The following is a 17,670-nucleotide window of genomic DNA, read 5'->3' on the forward strand; positions in this document are numbered from 1 at the left end:
ATGATCCAGAATGAAATGTATTAAAAACTTCAAGATATCATTAGTTATTACCTTCACTTCTTCACTCGCCTCCTGTATGGGAACAGTGTTGTGAGTCTTGTGGTCAGTCACAGTGCAGAGCAGGCACACACACATCTGATCATCTCTACAGAACAGCTCCAGGGGTCTCTCATGCTTCTTGCAGATGTAGTCCACCAGGTTCTCCACTGGATCGATGAGTGTGTGTTTCTTGAGTATTGGGATATTTTTATGAGGCTCTAAGTGAGTCTCACAGTAGGATGCTCCACAATTAAGACACATTTTCACAGATTTCATTTTAAGACCAGTACAAGCATCACATGTCACTTTAGTTGGGTTGTTGGGATTTTCCTCTCCAGCTCTTCTTGCATTAATTTCAAGAGATTTTCTGAGCTGAGTTGCTGTTTCAGAGATTAAAGTGTTGACAGACAGATCTGGACGGTTCTCGAAAATCTTGTTACACAGTGGACACTTCCATCGGTCACTGTTATCCCAGTGTCCTGCAAGGCAGGATTTACAGAAGTTGTGTCCACATGGAGTAGAGACTGGATCAGTGAACACGTCCAGACAGATAGAGCACTGGAACTGATCTTCAGACAGGATGGGGATGGACGAAGCCATGACTGGGGAAAAATAAAATTGCTTGATGATTTAGTTTAATCCAAATGCATGTTGGATGCTACTAGGAATTTATTTAAAGTAATTTTAAAATTATAAGGTGTAAACTACAAATTATCTGTAAATAAATTCATGTTACAATAATATATGTTACAAATAAGTAAAAGTATATCATATTTGTTAAATGACAGGAGACTGTATTTGTTTGTTATTATATATGTTTTGTTGTATGTCCAACAAATAAAACATTTTCTTTTTCTGTCATCTTTAAGATGCTTACATACAAGCTGATGCACCAAGTGTCAAGTAATACAATACAGGTCTTAGGGTCCAAGAATGTTCTCATCAGAAGAGGTTCTCTACAGCTGTCTGCAGAAGAAATCAGGATATCTCGTATAAGATATTTTAACTGATCAAATAAATATTACATTTTTATTTTAACAACCTGGTAACCTTGGGAACGTAATGTGTTTATATTTTAAAATGTAGTTTAGTAAAATATCATGTTTATATTTTAGAATCTATTGGGGAAGTATTAGTTTTATATTTTAAAGTGCAGTTAGGAAAGTTTGTCTTAAAATGTAGTTTAGTAATGTGTTGCGTTTTTTTTATGTAGTTTAGTAAATTATAATGTTTAAAACTAGTATGGAAATGTAAGTTTTTATATTTTAAAATCTAGTTAGGAAAGATGATGCACCTAATCAAAACTGAGATTGATCAATGTTTATTGGTTATGGGTTTACTGATTTGGATTGACTCTTTATTGAAGTGTAAAGATCATTAAAGCAGTGTTCCTTCTGGTCTGCGCTGCATATTTATTGCTTTTCTTGTATTACAGCAGTAAACTCCCAAAAGTACAGAGCAGGACTGAGAAACGCTGCATGATAGCAGTAAAACGCTTGAGAGCAGTTGATCAGGAGCTGATCCAGAGCCGGCGGGAGGAGTACAGCAGTAAGCGGAGCTGATCCTTCCCAGATTCGGGCAGAACGCATTTCACTATCTGGTCCTCTAGCTCGCGTCTGGCATTAGGCATGGTGCCCATAGGACCATATCTGCTCTGAAGGGTCCCATATGTGTGCATTTGCACATCTGTGTCAGCAATGGATACAACTTAAAATAGCGTAAAACAATGCATTCATTCTTACAGATGCCCACATATTTAAACCAGCTCAATACCAGCTGCTCATCTAGAAACAAAAAATAGAACCTACCCTATTCTGGTAGGTTAACTCAGTAACTCGCTCTTTTCAGTATTGTAGGAAAGTATACCAATTCTACATAGAGTGAATATTAAAAGATTAATATCCTGAGTTACCTGAGAGCCAAGGTGTTGTAAAGCCTCTGTTCAGGAAAAAAGTCTTAAGTTTCGGTTTCGTTTCTCAAAAAATGCACAATAGCGCCCCGTACTGTTCTGTTTAAAAGAGAACTATAGACACTACTGTGTGTGTGTGTGTGTGTATCTTACTGTGTGTGTGTATCTTTCTGTCTCTACACAATAATACTATAAAAATATATGGTATAAAATATATATATATTTTGGTTCCCTTTTTATAGTATTATTTCTCACACACCTTTTGGACCTATATAAATGATCAACAAAGAATGCAGCTTGTCTTAAACAAAACTTAGGTCTTAGAGTTGTGGGTCGTAGGTCTTTCAGTGGTTGAGCTGAAAAGGTCAAAAGTAAAACTGGGGAAAAGGATCCACACACTCAAATCCACATAAAAATCACTTTTAATGTGTCAGCTTTCAGCCAGAGACCATTTTCAAGGCTTAGACAAGTAACTAGTGAATACAACAGTGCTAACAACTTAAGAAAAGCACTTAATTAGCCTTAATCAATGTCCATGCAGATGCTTCCTCCAAATGAATCTTATAAAATAATACAAAAATAGTATATAAGATCATATAAAATAAGAACAAAAACAAGGTAATAGGCATTAAATGATCAAATAACTTTCATCTGTTTCTGTCAATATAATGTAATGGCTGAATGACACAATGTCTAGAGCCAGCTTTTCAGGAGTTTTTTTAACAGATGGATCAAAACATTTTTTGTGGGAATTCTGGGCCTCCACATTATAAAATGATACCTACAAACATACAGCTCTGGAAAAATGTTAGAGATCACTTTAGTTTTTGAATCAGTTTCTCTGATTTTGCTATTTATAGGTATATGTTTGAGTAAAATAAACATTGCTGTTTTATATTATAACCTACGGACAACATTCCTAAATTCCAAATACAACTATTGTCATTTAGAGCATTTATTGGCAATGTCAAAAAAAAAGATGAAGAGCTTTCAGAAATCAATATTAGGTGGAATAACCCTGTTTTTTATTCACATTTTTCATGCATCTTGGCATGTTCTCCTCCACCAGTCTTACACACTGCTTTTGGATAACTTTATGCCACACTTGGTGCAAAAAATTAAGCAGTTCATCCATCTTCCTCTTGATTATATTCCAGAAGTTTTCAATTTGGGAAAATAAAAGAAAATTATTTTTAAGTGGTCTCTTATTTTTTTCCAGAGCTGTATGTATTTAAAACGTGTTACACATCTCTTAGTAAAATACCCACTAGGGTACCCCCCGCTAGGGCCTTATGTTTTATGTTTTAAACAAAGTTTATTTGTATAGAGTTTTTTTACAATAGATGACACAAAGCAGCTTAGCATACATCTGGACACAGGCTCAAACAAAAGACAAAACATAAAAAAGACTTGTTACTCAGTTGATTTCATTACAAAAGTAACATTATTTTTTTTTGCATTCAGTTGTATTAATACTTGCTGTTAAATCATGCAATTTATTTAGGCATAATCAATAAAATAGGAGATATGCAAGATTTTACAAATGTTACTGAGACAAGTATACTTCAAAGTGACAGTCAGATATTACAAACCACCAGTAATAAATATCCTTAAATATTTTATTAGTGTAGTCTTAAACCCATCAGAGATGATCATTGGAGCTGAATTTTTACCATCATCATTAAAACAGGGGCTGAAGTACGGATAGAGTTTCTCAGTGAAAGACTGACCAGTGAAAGAGTAGATATGAGACCTGGCCTCCACATCATAAAAGGAGACCAGACCCTCCTCATAATCCACAAACACCCCCACCTTCTGGGGGAAGGAGAGGGAGACTGGAGGATCACTAAAACCCTGATACTCATTCCCATTCCTCAGAATTATAGCCCAGAATCCATTCTGTGGACTTAGTTTTTCAAACCCTTTTCTGAAAACAGACTCTCTGGCCACTCCTATATTCCACTCAGTCTTCCCGCTGACCTGCACCTCATAGTAAAATCTCCCTGAAGAGAATCCCTCCTTTCCCAGAACATTAACACATGTATCAAATCTCTTTGGATTATAAGAAAGTTTCTGATTTGTGTCTCCAATTGTCACTTGTTTTCCATCATCAGACAGGATGAGATTGGGATGAGCCGTATCAGGATCCAGAGTCACGTCCACTGAGAGAAACACAGTGTGGGATGTTAATATGTCGATGTTTAAATGTTTCTTTATCCAGTAGTTTATCCTAAACCTTAAAATATGTTGCACATAAGAAGGTTATACTAAAAAAACAGAACCTTTGGAGCTTCTAATGTTTGTATGATTGTGAGTCATAGTGTTGTGGTCTTTCTTTCTACATTTAACTTCCCCCCAACTATTTGGGATCATTTTAAGGGTGGTGTTTTTTGGGTTCAGTGGATCGGGCCTACACAGGTTAGCCTGTGTTGGTAAATACATTCCATAACTGAGGTAACCTTTGTCTAGAGACACTAGGTAAGAGTGCAGGGACTTCTTATTGTATTAGGTTAGGTTTCCTCAGGTTAGCTGGTATTATTTTCTCTTTTTAGTCTCTTTTTTTGTTTTATTATTGTTAGCTATCCAAATATCTCTCATTTCTGGTTGTGTTGTAGTTTGCATTGACCTTTACTCACCATCATGGTTGCACTCCACCAATTTGTTTGTAGCATGTTACATATATTCTCTAGTCCATATTATGGTGCTCAAAATGTAAGATTGATTGCTGTAGCAAAAATATTTTTCATAAATTGATGTGATTGTGCCCTGTAATAAACAACTAATTCAGGTTATGGCCTGAGTGTATTTCTCACCTGAATGTCTTTGGATTCTTTGAAACATGAGTGAGCTAATCATGAGCTTAATAAGTGAGTGAAACATGAGTTGAAATATATATGTGTGTGTATGTGTCAGAATTTGTGCAAGGCTTAATATTCCATTAGAATAGTGTGAATATTTTTGGTCAAACTTATTTTCTGCTTGAAGATGTAATTAAAGATCAGATGGCATTTTAGAAACAAAAAAACAAGTCATCTTATTTAAAAAAAAAAGAGTTTAGTTTTGTCTTAAAATAATGTGATACAATAAATAGTGTTTAATGTAAGAAGTGTGATAAACTAAGACCCTCAGATTAAGGAGAAATGTAATTGTTAATTCATCATCAATAAATCCATATCAGTGAAAATGAAATAATACCTGCATAGAAAGACATCCACACAGTGCCTGATGTCAGGAAAATGAATGCAAGGGAGAGTAGAAACAGTACTAGAACTAGAACCAGCCATTTCCCCATAAACCAGTTAGTGCCTGCAGTATAAACAGACATCATACAACAAAAAAAGTAAATTAAGTCCATCAAACAAATGGCAAATCTCAAAAAATGTTTCTCAACTTGTTCAATAATAATGATTGTAAATTGAGACTGTACCTTCTGCTTTCTGTTGACTTCTCTTTTCTATAAACACAGGATAAAGTTTAGTATGTATGTGTTAACATGTAAAAGTACTCTAAGCACAAAACACAACATTTAATTACACTAATTTTAGCAGCAGCTGTAAACACAAGTCCAGTTTCTCACAGCAAGATTCTAAATATACAATAATAATCAGTTAATAAAGCTGGAATTCATGGACACAAGGCTCCCTGGACAAGGTGACACACACACACACACACACACACACACACTATTTTCAAAATCCGCACTGGTTTATACCCAATTAAGCTTTAATATTTTCTTTTCTTTAGTGCCATCCATTGTCTCAACTCCAGGCAAGCTTTTATTTAAATGCTTTATTTAAAACCTTAAGTACAAAATATAAACATATCTGTCACATGCCAACACCTCCTTTTTTATTTGCTTTTTTGCTTTTTTTATCTTGTTTTCACTTACTCTCCTCATGTTCATGATCTATTCTTGAGTTAACTTCAGTCCATTTTCTGAACTGAGCTGTTCTTTTAGAGATGAAAGTGTTGACCGACAGATCTGGCTTCTTCTCAAATACCTTGTTACACACTGGGCACTTGCAGCGGTCACTGTTGTCCCAGTATACATCAAGGCAGGATTTACAGAAGTTGTGTCCACATGAAGTAGAGACTGGATCAGTGAACATGCGCAGACAGACACCGCACAGGAACTGGTCTTCAGACAGGATGCAGCAGGAAGAAGCCATGACTGTGGAGAAATGAAACATTTAGATGCTTTATATAATCATAATGCTTAGTGACAGGCCCAATGCCTCTAATTTCAAGAAAGTCACGGTTTAAAACAGTGAAATGGGAACTGGTATTTCTTGCTCCTGGACTTCCCCTGTGTCAGGAATTCACGCTACATGCTACATCATGTGAAAGACATGTTTACCTGCATTTTTAGATAAGCTGAGAGACACAGAACAGTAACTGAAAGTGAAAGAATTATGTGGCCTAACATAATAATGAGTAATAATACAGGATTTTACATAAATACGCAGTGCAATGCAGCTCTCATAATGTCCTGTCTGCTTCACCAGAGCTACACACTTAGCTGCGCAGTTAGCAGAGTGCTAAACAATAAGTAGTAGTGATACTACAATGATGCTCTTATTTTAAGATAAATGTCAGTACTGAGGTCCTAGCTCAGAATACATTTCTGTCCTGCCTCTCCCCTCTCAGGAAGGTTTCTCAGCTGGACCTGTTTTTAAAGTTTTGAAGACTGAAAACAAGTGGCAACTGACAGGTTTCAGGCACTATCAGCCCATTTACGGTCATGCCTAAAAGTACTGGCACCCCTAAACTTCTTTTAAAAAATGTTGTCTTTTAGAACATTGCCTTTTATTCAGTTGCTTAAAAAGCTAATTAAAAAGTCAATATCACACAGATATTTCATCACTATACTTACAGTAGATAAATATATCAATAAAAACATTCAACAATTTCTTGATACCCAACTAGCATATTGTGGCGACTGTGCTGTCAACAGTGTGTAGTTAATAGTGTGTGTGATTAGAGAGCACGGGGAGGAGGTACAGCAGGGCACGGTTATCCTCTCAATCCCAGCATGCACTGCTGGCACCTCTTCTCTAACTACGGCTGATGTTCCTAAATAATTATGTTAGAATTTAAAAAGAGCAACATTGTGTACTATTAAGTGCTGCTGAGAATTATTGTCAAGATTTTTGTGAATTGGTGTTCTTATCTACCCTGAACCAGGTTTGTAGCGGTTTCTGGCTGTTAAACCAAAGCTGGTTTCACTCTCCTAGAGCCTCTAAGTGCTTTATTTGAGCATTAAGCAAGTTTAAGTTAAGGACTTCCTAAAATGCATTATCCTTCAGCTTCTTAATTGTACACACCTCAATATAGAAAATATATGTGACATTAAATGTCATATTTTCCGTTGGCATATGCTTCTAGAGTAAACATTTTGTGTGTGTTTTGATAAAAAAAAAACCTTTGGAAATCAATTTTGACATTATCAGTTTGATAAAATATTTTACTTAAAATAAAAAGATACCACAAAGATCAGCACATTTTTGTAAGGTTTAGTTTGCCCATCATTAGTAGACATAACTATTGGTAGAGTTTAATTTCTATAAAATGCTACATCAAAAAATAATTTTGGGTTAGGAAAAGAAGAAGAAGAAACATAAGAAGAAAAAAAAAATCAACAGCGTCCTATCACAGTAGTTGCTTGGATACATAATAATAAAGCTTCCCTCAAACTGATTGTTAATTATATCTGATACAGTTTATTTTAATGTATTAAATATCACACACAATTAAATAGCTCTCTATTTTATCTTCACTTACCTGAGAGTCAGAGTTTGCGAAGTTTTAGAAAGCCTCTACCCAGGGAAAACTCCAGCAGCGTAGTGACTGTAATTTTTAAAGTTTTACTTTCACCTGCACATACCCCCTTTTGTTCTTCCCAGTAAATTTATTCAGGTATGATGGAAAGAATGTGGGTGGGTGTGTGAGAAAAAGAAGAAAGAGAGAGAAAAAGAAAGAAAGAGAGAATATGTAATTTTAATAAATTTATAATAAAAAATACTGCTGTCTATATTTTCAGTTTAATTTTTAGTAAAGTATTGTGTTAATTAATGATTGGTATTTTTATTCAATAGTTTATAAGTATTGTTGATTCTATTTGATTGTCACTTTGTTATTATTGTTTGTGTAGGGTATTCTAAACAAAAATCTTCATAGGTTGGAGCTTTGTGGCTGACGCGTGATACAGGATCCAACAGCAAAGATATCTTCCACCAAAGTCGTGTTTTGTATTTTTTATTTCACAAAAAAATGATATCCAAAACGAATACACATGTACCTTTGCCTCTTAAGCGTCCACTAATGTAAATTATAGTCACTCCACAGCCTGACTATAGCCACGGCATCGCACGGTCAAAAAAAACCTGTGAGGCTCCCACCTTCCTTCTGCCCTCTCACTCTAACAGCAGCAATCAAAAATGTCTGCCCCCATTGGCACCATGTGATTAAAGGTCAACTATGTCACTTCCTGTAATTATTCTAAATCCACATTTTAACCTTTTACATATGTTTTTACTTAAATTATTAATATATATACATCAAGCATAAATTTAAATCAGTATCAAATATCTTATCAATATGACATTATAACATGAAATATAAATATCAAATACACATAATATGTGGAAAATTCAAAACTAGGCATAAAATAGGCATCTGGCGCCTACATTAACCGGCCCCTAATTGTTCTAATAACAAAGTAACATAGAACAATTACCAAAACTTCTTCTTACTAAGTAAAATATGAATCATATCCACGTATAAGAAACATGCAAATTTCTGTCCCATAACCAAGATTTTATGAACAAAGCAAACTAAATGTCCATATTTCTAGTCAAAACTTTATGAAGTCCATAATCGCTCCATCTGCAATAAAGAAAGAAAAGAAAGAGAGAAAGGAGGTACAGAAATAAAGAGAGAAAGTAGAGCCAGAGGTTGCTAGCACATGGCTCATCGTAGGGGCTTAGTCTTTACCACTAGCCCAGTCAGACTCCACAAGCAGACATATCTTCGTAATGGGTCTGTCCAAGACGGTAGTCTTTGTCTTTATCTTGACTCTGCGGACCAGACCGTTCTTGTCTGGAACTGCTTCGATGATCTTGCCCATAATCCAGGAGTTTCTAGGTGCACAGTCATTCACAAGAAGAACGACGTCTCCTTCAGCAAAGTTCTTGGATGCTGTGGCCCAACGCTGGCGCTCCTGTAGTTGAGGCAGGTACTCCTTGATCCATCTCTTCCAAAACAAGTCGGACAGATATTGCACCTGTTTCCACCTGCGCCTAGAGTAGAGGTCGTCCTGGTCAAACAAGCCTGGAGGCAATGAGGGCGTCGTCTTCAGCAACAGCAAATGATTAGGCGTCAAAGCCTCTAAATCATTCGGATCGTTGGATGCCTTGGTGATCGGACGACTGTTGATGATCGACTCTGCCTCGCACAGGACAGTAAGAAGGCCTTCCTCATCAAGGATCTGTTCTCTCACAGTTGAATTCAGCACTTTCCTGATTGATCGTATCAACCTCTCCCATGCTCCACCGTGATGTGATGCGGTGGGAGGGTTGAACGTCCACTTGATCCCATGCTGGTGGAACAGATGCTGAAACTCTGAGGAGTTCCAATCAGCAATGGCTGCCTTCAGCTCGCGATTGGCAGCAACGAAATTCGTCCCGTTATCCGAGCGAATCTCTTTCACTTGTCCTCTGCGCGCTATGAAGCGCCGAATCGCGTTAAGGCACGAATCAGTGTCTAATGACGAGGCCAACTCAATATGCACTGCGTGAATGGCTAAACAAGTGAATATGACTCCATACTTCTTCAAGATGGTTCTTCCATGCTTGACCTCCAGTGGTCCGAAATAATCCACACCAATTCGAGTGAAAGGTGGGTCATCAGGGATCACTCGCTCTTGTGGAAGATCAGCCATAAGTTGGGTTCCAACTTTCCCATGCAAGCGGCGGCACGTCACACACTTCCCAATGACCTTCCTAATGGCCATGTTGGCGCTCGGAATCCAAAATCTTTGGCGCAGCTCAGAGAGCATGTGATTGCGCCCTCCGTGTCCAGTCTTTGAGTGAATCTGTTGGAGGAGTAAGTCTGTTATGTGAAAGTCTCTGGACAGGATGACTGGCTGCTTGCTACTTTCTGGCATAGCTGCCCAACTCAGTCTTCCGCCTACTCGCAACAGGTCATCTTGAAGTACTGGGTTTAGCTTGTACAAGTGACTACTGCGCTTCACGCTCTGACCTTTGTGCAAAGCCGCAATCTCCTCTGCGTATTTCTCTTTCTGACAGAATTTGATTATATCAAGTTCTGCTTGCTCCAGGTCTTCCACTGAAAGCTGAGTAGGTCTAATGCTCGCCTTGAAACGGTCAATCTGGCTTTGGATCAGCTGTTCACTTTGAACTGCACTGTTCTCAGTGTCGACCGCACGCAGCTTTTTGCGTTTTTGATAGAGGCTTCGCAGCATGGCCTTCAACTTCAGGAACCACGCCATGATTCTTTTCAGTTTGATCCAAGATGAGAAGTGGTTGATTAGTCTTTTGAATGGAGTGATATTCTCTTCCACTTCCACTCGATTCACTGTGACTTTTTTGATCTCAGGATCATCTGCCCTAAGTTTTGTGTGGCTCAATGGAGTGTTGGGCCAACACTCTTCGGGACCATGGAGAAACTCGGGTCCAGACACCCATGTGGTGTTCTTCAGGAATTGGTCCACCCTTTGCCCTCTAGACGCGAAGTCGGCTGGATTCACGTCAGTGCTGACGTGTCTCCACTGCTCCACATCAGTGGAGTTTTTTAGGATAGCCGAAACTCTGTTTGCCACAAACGTGCGGAAACGTGTGGTCTCATTCTGCAGATACCGGAGTACCACCGTACTGTCAGTCCAAAATCGGGATTCTGCAAGATCCAGTTGAAGCTCTCTTCTTAGGACACCATCCATCTTAATGGCCATCACAGCTGCAATTAATTCCATCCGGGGAATGGTAGGAGGCCTAAGAGGCGCTACTCTGGACTTGCCCATCATGATTGTGCAGTGCGTCTTATTGTCTGCATTGCGCAAGAGAAGGTAGCTTACCGACCCGTACGCATCCTCACTCGCATCTGCAAAGTGATGTAATTGTGCAAATACGCAACTTCCTAACTCTTCATGCTTGAGACATCTGGCCACTGAGAAATTCTCCAAGGCAGGAAGACTAGCTAGCCAGTCCATCCACTGCTTCTTCACATGCTCAGGTAAGTCGTCGTCCCATCCAATCTTCAACCTGCATAGTTCTTGCAAGATAGCTTTCGCTGGCAAGACTACGGGTGCCAAAATGCCTAATGGATCATAGACTGAACCAATAACTGAGAGAATTCCTCTCCTGGTGAATGGGCGATCTCTGATAATGATCTTGAATTTGAAGACGTCTGACTCAACACACCAGTTGAGACCGAGAGCCCTCTCTATAGGTAGATCGTCATGATCCAGATCCAACGTTTTCATTTCTGTTGCCAATTCAGACTTGGGAATGGAGTCAAGTACTTTCCGGCGGTTACTCACCCATTTGGTGAGACGGAAGCCTCCTTTGGCACAGATCTTCATGAGGTCTTGACACATGGATACAGCTGCCTCCTCTGTAGCAACAGACTTGAGGCAGTCGTCTACGTAAAAGTTCTGTAAGACAGTCTGGACCACTTCGGGTCTGAACTGTCCTCTCTGGTCTTCAGCGCACCTCCTCAAAGCAAAGCTGGCGCAACTCGGTGAGGATGTGGCCCCAAATAAGTGCACAGTCATCTTGTGCTCCGTCAACGTCTGGTTGCAGTCGCCATCTTTCCACCAGAGGAACCTGAGCAGGTCAGTGTCTTCCTCAGACACCTTAACTTGGTGGAACATTGCTTCCACGTCTGCCATGATTGCAACATGCTCTTGTCTGAATCGTATCACGACACCAATCAGACTGCTGGTCAAGTCTGGACCTTGAAGCAGTTGGTCGTTCAGGGATGTGCCTTGATACGATGCTGCACAATCGAACACAACCCTTAGCGTCTGTTTGACAGGGTGGTATACGGCGTGGTGTGGTATATACCACACCTTCCCTTCTTTGTGCTTCAGTTCATCCTCTGTAAGTTGCACTGCATAGCGCTTCCTTATCAGGTCTTCCATAAAGTCTGTATACTCCTGTCTGTAACTGTCGTTTCGGAGAAACTTCCGCTTTAGGTTTTGTGCTCGCTGTTCAGCTACTGGTCGATTGTTTGGCATGTGAACCAATCTGTTCTTGAGTGGTAGACATAAGGAGTAGTGACCATCAATCAGTGCAGCAGATTCCGTGACCATGTCCATGTACTGATGGTCTTCCCTGGACATCTCCACTTCTTCATGTTTTCCACATTCCGGAAAATCCACCTTGAACTGTTGTAGCCACAGGTTCTCCAAACTGCTGACTGATATGCGGTTTGCTGTTGTCCTCTTTAGCCTTCCTTTGGTTTCACTGCTATATGTTTCCCTCAAAGGCCCATTCACAGTCCAGCCTAGCTTGGTTCGCACGGCATATGGCCCATCGCCAACACTGCTCACCACCTCCCATGGCTCCATAGCTTTGGGCACATTTGCTCCTATGAGCAATCCAATGTCGGCTTCGATATGCGGTAAGTGTATTCCTTTAAGGTAGGTCCACCTTTCAAGATCCTTTTGTTTCGGTATGTTTTCTTTTCCAACAGGTATGGATTTCTGCGAGAAAGTGTCCGGAAGATCAATGAACTCCTCACCGGACAAACTGCTGACTTCCAAGCCTGACACTATGTGAGTACAAACAGGTTTCTCTTCGTTCATAGTTCTCAGCAGTATGTCGGTCTTTCTTCCAGTGAGCTTCAACTCCTTCATCAACGCCTCAGTGCAGAATGTGGCCGAGCTTCCTGGGTCCAAGAAGGCGTACGTCTGCACCACTGCGTTTCTCCTCTTGGATTTTACCTGGGCAGGAACGATTGCCAGCGTACAGTCGTTTTCCCCGGCCCCAATCAGCTTACCACCTTCAGAATCTGCAGCAATGAAGGCACTGAGGATAGTTTGCGTTTCACAATTCTGTGTCTCTTTTTTTGTTTCAGCAACGATGCCCTTTTTCTTAATATGCAGCAACGTTGGATGCGTTAGCGAACACACCTGACAGCTGACTTTTGCCCTGCAGGATTTACTCATGTGGCCTTGCTTTAAGCAGCCAAAACAACATCCTTTGCTCTTCAGGAAGTCTATCTTCTCGTCGTGTGGCTTGCTTTTAAGCTTAGTACACGAGTCCAAGCTGTGTTCACCGTCACAGAAGAGACATGTCTTTGTGGCAGTCATCTCTGAATCCGTGTTTTCCTTTAACTTTGTGTTTGCCTCCTGTTTGTCCAACTGTTTAGCACTTATAATGAATGACTTCTTGATTATGCCTTTCTTCTGCTCTTTGTTATTGTTTTGCTTAGGTGTAGGTGCTTTAGCCATTGTGCTATCTTTTATGTCTCCGAAGACTGGGTGCATTGCGATCTTGGCTTGTTTGTTAATAAACTCCACCAAATCCTTGAACTTGATTCTCTTGTTAGGTTGCTCTTGCACACCAAATACGACACCTCTCCACCTTTCACGTAGCTTATAAGGAAGCTTCAAAACAATGGCCTTCAAATTCGCAACATTATCAAGCTCCTCCATATAACTCACTTCAGTCATGGTGTTGAGGCATGCTGTCAGAAAGAGTGAAAAAGCATTCAGTGAGTCGGCATCCTCTGGCTTGATAGGCGTCCAGTTTACCACCTTGTTCATGTAGGCTACAGCAATCTTGTAATCGTTGCCAAAGTGCTCCTTCAGTAACCTCTTTGCTTTCTGGTAGCCTTCGTCTGGCTTCATATGAAGGCAGCCTTTTATCAACTCTTTAGGTTGACCACTTGTAAATTGCTCTAAAAAATAGAGACGATCCATAGGGCTTTCAGTGCGTGATTCTACGCCATGTTCAAATGCCCTTACAAATGTGTTGTAATCAAGGGGGTCACCACTAAAGGTGGGAATGTCTAATGGTGGCAGGGTCATCATTTTCTGTTGCTTTATCATCAACTCAGTTATTGTATTTTGGCGAGTCATAACACTACAGAGTGTTTCAACTGCATGGTCATCTGCTACAGGTGTAGCTGTAGACCGCCGTGTGCCTGTAAGCTGTGACTGCTGTGCACCCATGGACTGAATGTGCTGTGCAGCACTAGGCTGAGGCTGCAGTGGGATGTATTGACCATGTGCACTTGTATTGTCAGTGCCTGGATTTCGACTTAAGGGCAGTTGAATATATCCAGACTCAATTGTTAATGAATGGCGTGATGCATGGCTCACTTGTGAAAGGCGTTCACATTCATAATTTTCTAAAACCTTTATTTTTGCATCCGCTGCTGCAAGAAGTGTTTGCAGATCTAATTGTTCCCTTTTTGCCTTTAATTCAGCTTCTTGGCGTTTTAATTCAGCTTCTTGCAACTGCAATTCTTGTTTTTTTTGCAAAGTTGTTGCCTCTGCCAGCAATGTAGCTTTCTCCATCTCTGCTTTAAGCTTCAGTTTTGAAGAAGTGGTGGATACTCTACTTCCAGCTACTGTCTCTCGCCCTTTACTCCTTTTGCTAGAGGCAACCGATACAGCAGAAGCGCTGTCTGAAGGACGAATTTCGGCATCACAGCATCTTGCTTGTTCAGCGCGAGCTACAGCTGCTCTAATCCACATTTCCACATGTTTAATGAACCCCTGCATTCGGCTCGCATTTGGGTTAAACCACGACTTTTGATTCCTCTCAAACTCTTCCTCATTCATTAATTGTTGCAGACCATCGTTTATCTTACACAACTCTTCGAATGAATCTTGAAAGTCCACACGCAATTTCTGTTTAACTGTGTCCACGTTACCATCGAATTCCATTAACGTTTCAATCCGATTAATTTGGCTAGTTAGGTGGCCTAGCTTAGCTTTCCTTGACTGTGTTAAGCGGTGTAACTTGTCTTCAATGGCTTTCTCTGTCATTTTCGATTCTCTTTTTCCACTAGTTAACTGTTCAGTAACATCGTACATACTGGCAAACTTCTGAAATAGCATACAAGTTGCAGCTTACCAGAATGATCATCCACTCGTCTCGTGGTAAGTTACCTTTCTCCAGCTTTCACAGCTAATCTTCTGCCTTGAAAACACGTTTTCACAGTTCCACGAGTTTATCCTTTCCAATTCCTTATCCCCCGAAGCAGAAAAAGGTTTTTTTTGACTAAAGTTGTAGGGTATTCTAAACAAAAATCTTCATAGGTTGGAGCTTTGTGGCTGACGCGTGATACAGGATCCAACAGCAAAGATATCTTCCACCAAAGTCGTGTTTTGTATTTTTTATTTCACAAAAAAATTATATCCAAAACGAATACACATGTACCTTTGCCTCTTAAGCGTCCACTAATGTAAATTATAGTCACTCCACAGCCTGACTATAGCCACGGCATCGCACGGTCAAAAAAAACCTGTGAGGCTCCCACCTTCCTTCTGCCCTCTCACTCTAACAGCAGCAATCAAAAATGTCTGCCCCCATTGGCACCATGTGATTAAAGGTCAACTATGTCACTTCCTGTAATTATTCTAAATCCACATTTTAACCTTTTACATATGTTTTTACTTAAATTATTAATATATATATCAAGCATAAATTTAAATCAGTATCAAATATCTTATCAATATGACATTATAACATGAAATATAAATATCAAATACACATAATATGTGGAAAATTCAAAACTAGGCATAAAATAGGCATCTGGCGCCTACAGTTTGTCAGAATGCTGTAATATTACAATCATTACAGTCATGCCTATAAAAGTTTTTTTGATCGTGAGACAGTGAGAGACTTTTTTATTACTATATTGAACCGTTTTTAGAAGGTTCCTCTATAAAGAACTATATATATATATATATATATATATATATATATATATATATATATATATATATATATATATATATATGAAGAGTTTGGTTCCAAAACGCTATAAATCCATTTCTATCAATTTGAGTTAAACAGGGTATTCTTTAGCGAGAAAGTGGTAGGCGGAAAACCACCGTTTTCTGTTTCAAACTATCAAATACCATACTAAGGTTAAAATAACACAAAAAATCAATTCAAGATTTTAATATTTAAAGATTTATTTAAAAAAAAAAACGTTTTTTCGCAAAACGCAATAAATCCATGCCAAGTTTTTTTTTTTTTCAAAATGTCTTATATATCCTTTGGCATCAATAGAATTTTTTTTTTACTAATAATGTGCAAAATACAATAATAAATAACAGTAAATTGTACATCTGAATATAATAGTTTGACCATTGGGCCTAAAAACACAAATTTCAAAACATTTCTTTTCGAAAAAGTGCAAAATTTCATTAACGAACAAGACATTAAGACTATAAAATCCCCAAAATCACGTTACATTAATGTGCTGTAGTGTAGTGTAGTGTAGTGTGGTGTAGTATAGTGTGTGTGAGTGTGTGTGTGTGTGTGTGTGTGTGTGTGAACTGCAGATGACAGCCGGCATTTCCCCCCTCCTGAATGCCTCATTTTCTTTACCTTTTCACGTCCATGAGACTTTTTTGATGGCTTTCTCTTTTTTTCAATAACTGCTTCACGAACAGGCTCCTCTATACCATCAAAACCGTTCATTTTCGCGGACTTTGAGAGTGAAAAACGAAAGTGAAAGTAAGCTACACAAAATACCGGCACGCTCAACAGGGCGCGTGTTATAATTTTCAGATACAAGTGCATTTTTACCTTGTAGGATTGAGACTGTGTCTGTCCCCCGTGTCGCTCGAAACCGAAAAACTCAGAAAATCTGTTTTAATAATCTTTTTAAAATTAAAACAACAGCATCCGTCTCTCAGAGTACCAGCAGCGTCCGTATGAAACTAGGGCTATTAAATATAAGATCGCTAGCACCAAAGTCAGTTATTGTTAATGATATTATTACTGATAATCACCTTAATGCACTATGTCTGTGTGAAACCTGGATTAAACCTGATGAATATATCGCTTTAAATGAGTCTACCCCCCCAGGTTTTAGCTATTTCAGTTACCCACGCAGCTCTGGTCGTGGCGGTGGTGTTGCCACAATCTATGACTCAATGTTAGGTATATCTCAAAACTCACAATTGGATGCTAAGTCGTTTGAAGTTCTTAGTCTTAAAGTAGCAGGCCCGTCTCCTGCTTCCAAAATGCAGCATTCGATACAGAACACTGTATCGTCCTCCTGGACCATACTCAAATTTTATTAGTGAATTTGCTGACTTTCTAGCAGCAGTAATTCTTCTTTCTGATAAGATCATAATTGTTGGAGACTTTAATATCCACTTTGAAAAGGACCAGGATCCACTAAAAATTGCATTTAAATCAGTTTTAGATGCTCTAGGCTTTAAACAAAATGTAATTGGCCCCACTCACCGATGTAGTCATAAATTAGACTTAGTTTTGACACTGGGTATTGAGGCTGAGAATATAGTTACTCTTTCTCAACATGACTCAATATCCGATCATTATCTAATTATGTTTGAAATAGTTTTTAATCAAAATATCCTCCTCCCGCCCCGCTATATCAGCAAGCGTAAAATAACAACCGCAATTGCTAATGATTTTGTAAATAAACTCCCCGACTTAAAGATCTCCCTTCCGTCCTATGAGCATGATCTCGAGCACAAAACAGAAAAT

The 17,670-nt window shown here is 39.1% G+C and overlaps 2 protein-coding genes across 7 annotated transcripts in view; both read right to left on the reverse strand.

Moving 5' to 3' along the window:
* Window positions 1-2,044, reverse strand: part of LOC103029930 (E3 ubiquitin-protein ligase TRIM39-like) — a 54,774-nt gene extending 52,730 nt beyond the window's left edge. For 5 of the 6 annotated variants that reach the window (XM_049482084.1, XM_049482082.1, XM_049482077.1 and 2 more), the window contains exons 1-2: window positions 1,952-2,044; window positions 52-641 (exon numbers count right to left, since the gene is read on the reverse strand). In XM_049482084.1, the coding sequence (XP_049338041.1) occupies window positions 52-639 (588 nt within the window). In that variant the 5' untranslated portion in view covers window positions 640-641; window positions 1,952-2,044. Of the gene's footprint in view, window positions 1-51; window positions 642-916; window positions 1,006-1,951 lie in introns of all 6 variants that reach the window. The other variant, XM_049482080.1, reaches the window with a different exon arrangement.
* A 1,437-nt stretch (window positions 2,045-3,481) lies between these two features.
* LOC107197642 (zinc-binding protein A33-like) overlaps window positions 3,482-17,670 on the reverse strand; it is a 35,983-nt gene continuing 21,794 nt past the window's right edge. Inside the window, exon 9 of the mRNA XM_049482086.1 lies at window positions 3,482-3,760. Within this exon, the coding sequence (XP_049338043.1) occupies window positions 3,533-3,760 (228 nt within the window). The 3' untranslated portion in view covers window positions 3,482-3,532. The remainder of the gene's footprint in view (window positions 3,761-17,670) is intronic.

This window comes from Astyanax mexicanus, chromosome 8 (assembly GCF_023375975.1).
Source record: "Astyanax mexicanus isolate ESR-SI-001 chromosome 8, AstMex3_surface, whole genome shotgun sequence".
NCBI lineage: Eukaryota > Metazoa > Chordata > Actinopteri > Characiformes > Acestrorhamphidae > Astyanax > Astyanax mexicanus.